A 10,406-nucleotide genomic window follows, 5' to 3' on the forward strand; every position below is an offset into this window, starting at 1 on the left:
TTTTTAATTTTCCCCAATTTTCTCCCAATCTAGTCGTATCCAATTACCCGACTGCATTACGCTTCCTCTACTGATGCTGATCTCCACTTCTGATTGAGGAGAGCAAGACTGACGCACGCCCCCTCCAACACGTGTGCAGTAGCCGACTGCATCTTTTCACCTGCATGAGGCGAGTTCCTATGCAGATCAGCTTTGTTTACAGCCACACCCTGATCAACACATTATTCCTTGACTCCTGTGCAGGTGCCATCAATCAGCCAGCAGAGGTCATAATTGCATCAGTTAGGAGGTCCCTATCCAGCTTCCCACCCTGTATGAACAACAGGCAATCATTGTTCACGTAGTCGCCCAGGTCACATGACAATTTTATCATTCAAGTAAAAATCCCTCATATAAAATAATTACCCTACAAGTACACAAAATGAAAAAGAGAAAAATGTGTTAAAAGTATTTAATAATAAAAACATAAGTGTACAAAAGAGTTAACCATGTCCCACTCCCCCTCTACCTGCTTTGGGAGGCTCATGTATGCATGCAAAGAAAACAATGCTGGTAATTTTGATGAAAACAAAAATGAAGTAATTATCATAGAGATAAAAAATTACAAAAGAAAAATACAACAGCGTGACATCCTAATAATGTGAAATCTATTTTATAGTAAACCCTTGTTGCTCAAATATTACATTTAACATTGAAATACACAGTCCAGTTCCAGTTTTTTTTCAAGAACTGTAAAATATACAAACTTTAAGTTTAAAAAATATGCAAACAATACTTAATAATGTACGTTTGTACACAGTACAAGAGTGAAAACCGGAGTTCTTATTATTTAAGTGTCATCACTTTTTCACCTGATGGATCTGGACTATATAAATCTATACAAATCTGAAGAATCTAGCTTCACATTATCAGCGACAGTCCGACACTACCACACGTTTATTGAAAAGTGTTGTATAAAATGTACTGAAATCTTCAAACGTCTCTACACTATCTGCTTCTTTTTAGCTGGTTTAATAGAGGGCATTTCTTCTTCTTCTTCTTCTTCATCATCATCAGACACTTCTGATTCATCATCATTTTCTGAAACTGAAAATGTGTTAGATTTGTTACTTTATTAACCCATACTTAAAACAATGCTGATTAAAGTTAAAAAAGTGTACAAACTGTCTACAGTCAAGTGTTGGGCACAAGTGTGAGCAAGAATTTCTGGCTCACACGTACCTCATTCATCTTAAAGCAGAATTAAGTAAATGCTTAAAACGTCCATGCTGGACCTAGGTTTTTGAGGAAGTCTTGCACAATGGGGGAAAAAAATTAATGTTTGACAACTCACCAACTAAGTGCAATCCACTAACAATTACTGGCCCACTTCCTGATCTCAGTCGAAGTGTTACAGGGGCCATCAACTCAAATTCCCCCAAGCTTACCTAGGAAAAAAAAAAAAAAAAAATACATTAGAAAAAAAAGTCCCTACACTTCTGCATGACTCTTTTGTGCTATAAAACATACAGCATAATAATCAATTTATCTTTTGCTGTATGTTGTGTCTAATTGCATATATGCTTTTATGTGGGCACCACAGGTATAGGTAAATGTCGTTATTTGATGCAGTGTGACACATGTACACACACTTTAAGCCCACACTGTGTTTTTGTGTGTATTGTGAAGGTTTATTTATTTAGATGTTTTATGCTGTGTTTACACAATGGTTATATTTAAGACAGAAAAGGGTAGGTCATTTTTTTTAGTGTATAGCCCTCGTCAAGCATTGTTTTAGTATGTTGTTTTATATGCGTTCTTTCAGACCTTTCTTAAGAATTTGAGGATTGTTTCTACTGTCTTGGTTAAAAAAAATTCCCATCATTTTTGGTATTGCTGTGTATTGTAAAGGCTTATTGTCTTTCAATTACAAATCATATAATCAGAATCATAAATATCGCCCTGTGGCAAAGGGAATCAACTTGTGCTGTTACTGAATGCTTTTCTCTTTCTGTTTGTGCACCATTAATGCTTCCTGGGGCACTCATTGATCTTCAAGTAGTTGTTGCAAAGCTTTAGGGGTGTACTGGGTCATTTTTCTACTGCATTATAAATCCATCTTCACAAAGATTCAATCTAAATGGTCTAGCATGTCTCTGAAGACTGTAAAGTTGCTTTGTATTTGTTATGGTGTAATGGATTTTGTGCATTTGGGCCCCAGACTTTCAGATAAGATGATGAGGTAATTTCTTATACAAGCACAACTTCAAAGAAAGTAAAACGTCACGTCATATAAAACACGTCACACATCTTTTACAAATATTCAATTTTTAAAAAAAAGAAAGAGCGCAAATGTCACACATTTCACTTTATAAAATTTAGTAAACATACAGTACACTAATACCTTATTTGATGTATGCAACACATTCCACAAAAACTAAAACAAGTTACACTCAAACACTCAGAAAACACAATAAACCCTAAAAAGCATTTTCTAAAACAGATACTACTGCCATATAATTTAAAAGCAAGTATGGTAAACATTTTCCACATTCCAGCAGTTGCTTCCAACCATTTAAAACAATTATTTTTTATGCACATTTGAAAGATTTAACTGTTTACAGTTAGAAACATTAGGGATGTTCCTGCTTGTTTTATTAGGACAGTGCCAAGCCACATTCTGCTCTTGTTAGAACAGTGTTGCTTCAAAGTACAGGAACACAGGTGGTAGTGCGGTCTGCACCAGACATGTTTTATTTTAAAAAGGTAAGCAGTGCTACAGGGTGCTTTTGTAGATTAATGTTTATTGGTTATATGTTTTAAAGCATCATGCTCAATAGCTGTGTAATTCTCTCACACATCTCTGTTACAGCATGCTGGTATTTTGTTAAAAAACCCAAATACTTTTTTTTCTCTATTACTAGCACACCCCTTCCCACTATGTTTGACAGACGAGAGACACATTCCACATATAAATCATGAATGATTAATAAGAACCTAAACCAGTTTTTACGTTTAAGCAATTAAACATAATTTCACCTTTTAGATGTACATAAATAATAATCAGTTAAAATGTCAAGTCACATTACCATGGGAAGACAGGATATGTGAAGGTTTGCTACTGGCACAGTGATCTTTTTTCCTTTATTATTCATGGAAATCACTTCCACCACATTGTTCTCCTCTTTGGCTCCTTCACCTAGGCAGATCTACATAATGGTAGGAGGAAGTAATAAAGAAAAAGTTGTTATGCAAAAAACATTTTAGTGCTGTTACAACATTTAAAAAAGGTGTCAATGTAAATATCACAGACCGTGCGAAGTTCTAAAATGTGTTCTAAATCGTCGTCCTCATCACCTTGAAAGGTGTAAAAGGGAACTTCAGAGGATAACTCACAACCTTTAAAAAACAAAACACATTCCGCTTAATATTATAACATACATGAATATTAAAATATACATGAGTCTTATAACTATTAACATTATTTATACTACTAAAAAGAAGTATACAAACGTGTAGTCTACATGCAAAAGCACAGAATTTAAAAATGTAAAAATTAAGGGGTAGGGTAGTGCCGGTGCCACACAACTCCTGTGCCCTAGAGACCTCGTTTGTTTTCTTGCCATTAGTTGCTGTCAGCGTAGAAGAGGTTGGCATGTTGAATCAAAATTGGGTTTTTTTTTGCACCTACCAAAACATCCCAGTAGGTGGATCCAAACATGCCAGTTCTATTCAGTGTATTAACATTGTAGTAAATTTGACAAATCTGAGACTATTAGACAAATCTGAGACTCAGACGGATATGTATACATTCTGGACTTTTATTATTAGAACACTGGTTGTGTTTTCATGCAAAAAAATTTCACAATCTAAAAATTCATTACAATTATGGATAGAGATGGGGCGATCGATCGACTTTAAATCGATATCGGCCGATTTTCAATCAAAATATGCTATCGACGATCGGACGATATTTCCCAAATGTAGCCGATCCGATCACTTGATATATAAAGATCATGTTAAGTTAACAGCTCAGTGAATTGATCCAGACTTTGCGCTACAAAACACGAACCATCACATCACCATTCATCAACCATCGTACAGAAACCATAGTGAAAGCTCTTCACGACCTAAAATAACAGAATTAACGTTGTGCATCATACATACGATGTAATTTTGCTGACTGAAATATTTACTTTAAAAAGATAATTCAACCCGGTCACATCTGAGCCGATTCTATCAGCACATTATTCATTGCTTTTGATGTAAATGAGAACAGAAACGTTACAGAGCCAATCAGAGGCAAAAGTTTATTCATTACCAAATTCGTTAGTTCAGGATCATCTGCTGAACTTTTAGGATCATCAGAACTTTTAGCTCCACAGACGGAACGAGTCTGACTCGGTGACCGCTCTGTGGTAATAGCGGTATAATTAAGCTTTTTAATTAAGCTTTTTAATGTAAGAAAGTCACACAAAATGTTCTGTAGTAGCTGGTGTTTATTTAAAACCACAGCATTTATTAATAACAGTAAAAACGGAGAGAGAAACTTACGCGTCACATTCGACTCCTGAATCAGAATCATTTAAAGCGACACTGTGAACAAAGCGTTTTTTTAAAGAAACACACACACACGCTGTTGCTTTCGGTTTATTTTCACTGTGAGGCTCTTTTTAAGTTTTTTTCAGACTAAACTGGATAACATTAAACCTGTGTGTGTGTGTGTGTGTGTGTGTGGTCAGTTAGACTAATAAGATACAGTGTATCACAAAAGTGAGTACACCCCTCACATTTCTGCAAATATTTCATTATATCTTTTCATGGGACAACACTATAGACATGAAACTTGGATATAACTTAGAGTAGTCAGTGTACAACTTGTATAGCAGTGTAGATTTACTGTCTTCTGAAAATAACTCAACACACAGCCATTAATGTCTAAATAGCTGGCAACATAAGTGAGTACACCCCACAGTGAACATGTCCAAATTGTGCCCAAATGTGTCGTTGTCCCTCCCTGGTGTCATGTGTCAAGGTCCCAGGTGTAAATGGGGAGCAGGGCTGTTAAATTTGGTGTTTTGGGTACAATTCTCTCATACTGGCCACTGGATATTCAACATGGCACCTCATGGCAAAGAACTCTCTGAGGATGTGAGAAATAGAATTGTTGCTCTCCACAAAGATGGCCTGGGCTATAAGAAGATTGCTAACACCCTGAAACTGAGCTACAGCATGGTGGCCAAGGTCATACAGCGGTTTTCCAGGAGAGGTTCCACTCGGAACAGGCTTCGCAAGGGTCGACCAAAGAAGTTGAGTCCACGTGTTCGGCGTCATATCCAGAGGTTGGCTTTAAAAAATAGACACATGAGTGCTGCCAGCATTGCTGCAGAGGTTGAAGACGTGGGAGGTCAGCCTGTCAGTGCTCAGACCATACGCCGCACACTGCATCAACTCGGTCTGCATGGTCGTCATCCCAGAAGGAAGCTGACGCACAAGAAAGCCCGCAAACAGTTTGCTGAAGACAAGCAGTCCAAGAACATGGATTACTGGAATGCCCTGTGGTCTGACGAGACCAAGATAAACTTGTTTGGCTCAGATGGTGTCCAGCATGTGTGGCGGCGCTCTGGTGAGAAGTACCAAGACAACTGTATCTTGCCTACAGTCAAGCATGGTGGTGGTAGCATCATGGTATTGGGCTGCATGAGTGTTGCTGGCACTGGGGAGCTGCAGTTCATTGAGGGAAACATGAATTCCAACATGTACTGTGACATTCTGAAACAGAGCATGATCCCCTCCCTTCGAAAACTGGGCCTCATGGCAGTTTTCCAACAGGATAACGACCCCAAACACAACCTCCAAGATGACAACTGCCTTGCTGAGGAAGCTGAAGGTAAAGGTGATGGACTAAACCCAATTGAGCACCTGTGGCGCATCCTCAAGTGGAAGGTGGAGGAGTTCAAGGTGTCTAACATCCACCAGCTCCGTGATGTCATCATGGAGGAGTGGAAGAGGATTCCAGTAGCAACCTGTGCAGCTCTGGTGAATTCCATGCCCAGGAGGGTTAAGGCAGTGCTGGATAATAATGGTGGTCACACAAAATATTGACACTTTGGGCACAATTTGGACATGTTCACTGTGGGGTGTACTCACTTATGTTGCCAGCCATTTAGACATTAATGGCTGTGTGTTGTGTTATTTTCAGAAGACAGTAAATCTACACTGCTATACAAGCTGTACACTGACTACTCTAAGTTATATCCAAGTTTCATGTCTATAGTGTTGTCCCATGAAAAGATATAATGAAATATTTGCAGAAATGTGAGGGGTGTACTCACTTTTGTGATACACTGTATGTCTCCTGTGGGTGAAAAAAATAATTGTTTGGTTACTTTATTATTTACTGCTGATTTTGCGCTAAAAATTGCATGCCCCCCCCCCCATCGAAATCGACTATCGGCTGATTGCCCTGAAAGGAGATCGGAGATCGCAATCGATGCCAAAAAACCCGATCGGTCCATCTCTAATTATGGATTAAGACTGAGACTTTCATATGTACACTCTACTTAACTATCTAATGAAAATCTCCATTTACATGCATGACAAAAGTAATCAAATCCAAAATGATGCGCATGTGTAAAGTTCCACTTAGTGTACACAACACTATAACAACAAGCATCACGTGAGTCTAGCCAGAGTAAAAGGAGCAGCAGTATGTTACCCAAGTTTTCAGTTGGTGCGTGTGCGTTTTTTAATTGCCTTAAATTTCTGTATTATATTTCTATTAAGCCACTGGTCGGATGAATAACGGCTTACTATGCTGCATGCAGAGGATGGGAACAACGGACGAGATTCCTCATGATTGCTGCAGTTACGACCTCTGCTGGCTGGTCGATGGTGCATGTACAGAGATGAAGGATAATAGACTTTCTGTGCGCTATATGAATCTCTATATAATCCGCCTCCTGCACATGTGTCGGAGATAGCGTGTTTGAGTCTCAGCTGTCATTGGTCATGATGTTAAATTAACAAGATCGGGCAATTGGATACAAGAAGATTAGAGGGGAAAAAATGGAAAATGCAAAACAGCCGGTTCATTACTGACTTCCGTTACACGAAGAAAATAAGTTACACGAGTTTTAAAAATACCTACATGCAGTTTGTTGTGGTAGCTTTTTGTTTATTATTTTATTATTATTGCTGCGCTTATACTAACTGTACAGTTCAATTATTCTAAATGACGCGGGGACAGACAGAACCGAATACTTTTCCTTAAAACTGTTGCGCATTTACAAGTTATGTTTCTGATGCTACATTTTAGCTGCAGTGATATGGCACGGTTAATACTCATATTCGAAAGCTTTGCTACAAATGTACCAAGTTATTATTAGTTAGTTTTTACTTAAACTGTTTTTATCTTTAGCTGCTCTGCAACCCGCTGCATAAATCCACGTGTGTTAGCTAATATGCTAACATGCTTAAACACTTAAGCTAGAAAATGATAGAAATTCAGCTTACTAAAAACATAGCTGTCCAGTCGTGAACTGGTTCCTGCACCTGCTACTTCATTGTCTAAAAACGACATTATGTTTAATATGCAGAATAATCCAGCAGCACTGAGTATGAATAGTGCACTGTAGTTTTAGTACACATGTGACGAGTAATCGCACGCAGTCGCATAATCATAACGTCATCAACACGACACTTCATAGTAAACCTACCCGTATTGTGATCTCTATTTTCTATAAAAATGATGTTTCTATTGATGTTTAACATAATAAATGTATTCCTGTCTGCCATGTTTCTTTTTCCTATGTTTACTTTTTTTTTACCAAACGTGAACAAAAAGATGTACAATAAATGAATTAAAAATATTTGGTATATTTGTTTGTTTATTAGGATTTTAACGTCATGTTTTACACTTTGGTCATGAAAGGAACAGTAGTTATTCATTACACAACATTCATCAGTTCACAAGGTTACATCGAACACAGTCCTGGACAATTTTGTATCTCCACCTCACTTTGGACTGTGGGAGGAAACCGGAGCTCCCAGAGGAAACCCACACAGACACGGGGAGAACATCATAAACTCCACACTGAAAGGACCCGGACCGCCCCACCTGGGGATCGAACCCAGGAACTTCTTGCTGTGAGGCGACAGTGCTACCCACCGAGCCACCGTGCCCCCCCATGTGGTATATTTAAAAAAATATATATATACCATGGTTTATACAGTGGTGTTAAAAAAATAGCAGTCCAACGTCATTAATCTGATAAATCAGTGTTTTTAGTAGAAATGCTATTTCTACATAGCAATAAAATGTACTTGAAAGTGTAGTAGAGTAATGAAAACAAAACAAACCCAACAATTAGCACATGCATGTTGCTCATTCTGAGTAATCGAAGCATTGATTGAAAGGGGCTTGTTCAAAATAATAGCAGTGAGGAGTTCAATTGGTGAAGTCATTCATTCTGCAGAAGAACGGGTGTTAATTTTGGCCCTTATTGAATGTAGGAGGGTGGCAAATGTTGCACAGGTTGGTCATAGCGCATTTCCTTTTGAAATACTGGGTAAAATTGGTTGTTCCAGACATTGTTCTGATGAACAGCGTACTTTGATTAAAAAGTTGATTTTAGAGGGAAAAAACATACAGAGAAGTGCAGCAAATTATAGGCTGCTCAGCTAAAACGATCTCAAATGCCTTGAAGTGACAACCAAAACCTGAAAGATGCAGAAGGAAGCGTGGAACTACTGTTCGAAAGGATCGAAAAATAGCCAAAATGGCAAAGGCTCAGCCAATGATCACCTCCAGAAAGATCAAGGAACATCTGAAGTTACCAGTGAGTGCAGAAGAATTTTAAGTGAAGCCAATTTACCATCAAGAACTCCTTGCAAAGTCCCGTTGTTAAGAAAAAGACAAGTCCTGAATGGGGTAAAATTTGCCAAGGAACACATTGACTGGTCCAAAGAAAAATGGCTCAACATTCTGTGGACTGATGAAAGCAAAATTGTTCTTTTTGGGTCTAGTGGTTGTAGACAGTATGTCAGACGACCATCGAGCACTGAATTCAAGCCAAAGTTCATTGTGAAGACAGTAAAGCATGGTGGTACAAAACTATGATATGAGGATGTTTTTCATACCATGGTGTTACGCCTATTTATCACATACGAGGGATCATGGATCAGTTTAAATATATCAGAATACTTGAGGAGATCATGTTGCCCTATGTCGAAGAAGAAATGTCCTTAAAATGGGTGTTTCAACATGACAATGACCCAAAACTTCTTGGTTACAGACAAACAAGATTGAAGTAATAGAGTGGCCAGCCCAATCCCCTGACCTTAATACCATAGAGAACTTGTGGGCTGATATCTGAAACACATTTTTTTGAGGCAAAACCCAAAATTGCAGAAGAACTGTGGAATGTAGTCTAATCATCCTGGACTGAAATACCTGTTCAGAGGTGCCAGAAGTTGGTCGACTCCATACAACACAGATCTCGGAAACAATTGTTATGCCACTAAATATTAGTTCAGTAATTTAAAGTAAAGAGAAACCTCAAACATTTTTTTCAGTTTATAGATAATTTTTTTGAGTTTTTAAAGAAAAATGCTGGCACTGCTATTTTTTTGAACAGCCTAATATTCATTTTTCTTAATTTTCTGTAAAGGATGAACACAAACTGGCAAAATATTGTTAATGTTTTGATTTAGAATTGAAAGTGTAGTATTTTTAGTGCATTTGCATTTATGGAAATAAAAGAAATTATAATGATTTTGTGCTGTATTCGCTTTTTTTAAATCACTGCTATTTTTTTGAACACCACTGTATATAGTATATTTAAAATTATGTGACTTACTTTTGACAGGCATTTGCCATAAAACTCAATTTAAAAGTTATGAATATTTATTTTCCTTAGTTGCTTAAAGACCTTGGTGGTTTGCTAACCCAGGAATTAGGAGAACACTCAGGTTTTTTACAGTCAAGAACAGCTAGACAACCAATCAACCTTCTGCATGTTTTTGGGGAAAGATAGGTAATCTGCAGGAAAACTACATGAACCCATAAATTATATACAAGCTTCTCACACTGACCAAGGGCGAGGATTGAAACCAGGTTCTTGGGTCCCTTGTTACTGTGAAGCATCTATGCTACCAGCCGCACTACCATGCTGCCCAAAAACAGTTCTTTTATTCATTTACTTTGACTAACCTTCATTTTGGTTGCAGTGGGTCCACTGGCACCTGGAAAAACTGGGTGCAAAGCAAAAAAAAACAAAAAAACACCCTGAACAGGGAAGCAAACTAGGGCCAATTTAGTTTCCTAACTCTTCTCAAGATTTTTGGAAGGTGGCAGGTCACCAACACGGGCGTAAATTTTGCACAAGTTACCACTAAAACCCACTAATGGCAAACATTTTTTGACA

General features: G+C 37.9%; 1 protein-coding gene across 2 annotated transcripts; it reads right to left on the reverse strand.

Annotated features, from left to right (window-relative positions):
- Positions 1 to 437: 437 nt before the first annotated feature.
- npm3 (nucleophosmin/nucleoplasmin, 3) lies at positions 438 to 7,638 on the reverse strand. 2 transcript variants are annotated; one of them, XM_062996022.1, is made up of 5 exons: positions 7,495 to 7,638; positions 3,293 to 3,378; positions 3,069 to 3,188; positions 1,334 to 1,427; positions 438 to 1,080 (listed from the first exon to the last, which is right to left on the reverse strand). In XM_062996022.1, exons 1-5 carry the CDS (start codon positions 7,559 to 7,561, stop codon positions 983 to 985), a joined length of 465 nt encoding a protein of 154 aa, XP_062852092.1. In that variant the 5' UTR covers positions 7,562 to 7,638; the 3' UTR covers positions 438 to 982. The 2 variants fall into 2 exon arrangements, with proteins under 2 accessions (XP_062852092.1, XP_062852090.1); XM_062996020.1 differs by having other exon boundaries at positions 438 to 1,086.
- Between the last annotated feature and the right edge of the window lie 2,768 nt (positions 7,639 to 10,406).

The sequence above is a fragment of the Trichomycterus rosablanca genome, chromosome 5, assembly GCF_030014385.1.
Source record: "Trichomycterus rosablanca isolate fTriRos1 chromosome 5, fTriRos1.hap1, whole genome shotgun sequence".
Lineage (NCBI taxonomy): Eukaryota > Metazoa > Chordata > Actinopteri > Siluriformes > Trichomycteridae > Trichomycterus > Trichomycterus rosablanca.

Coding starts and splice junctions, on each gene's coding strand:
- npm3 (XM_062996020.1), bottom strand. CDS start 7,561: ATGTCGTTTTTAGACAATGAAGTAGCAGGTGCAGGAACCAGTTCACGA. Junction 1,428..3,068: donor ACATATCCTGTCTTCCCATG/GTAATGTGACTT, acceptor TTTTTTTCCTAG/GTAAGCTTGGGGGAATTTGA. Junction 1,087..1,333: donor TAGTGGATTGCACTTAGTTG/GTGAGTTGTCAA, acceptor ACACATTTTCAG/TTTCAGAAAATGATGATGAA.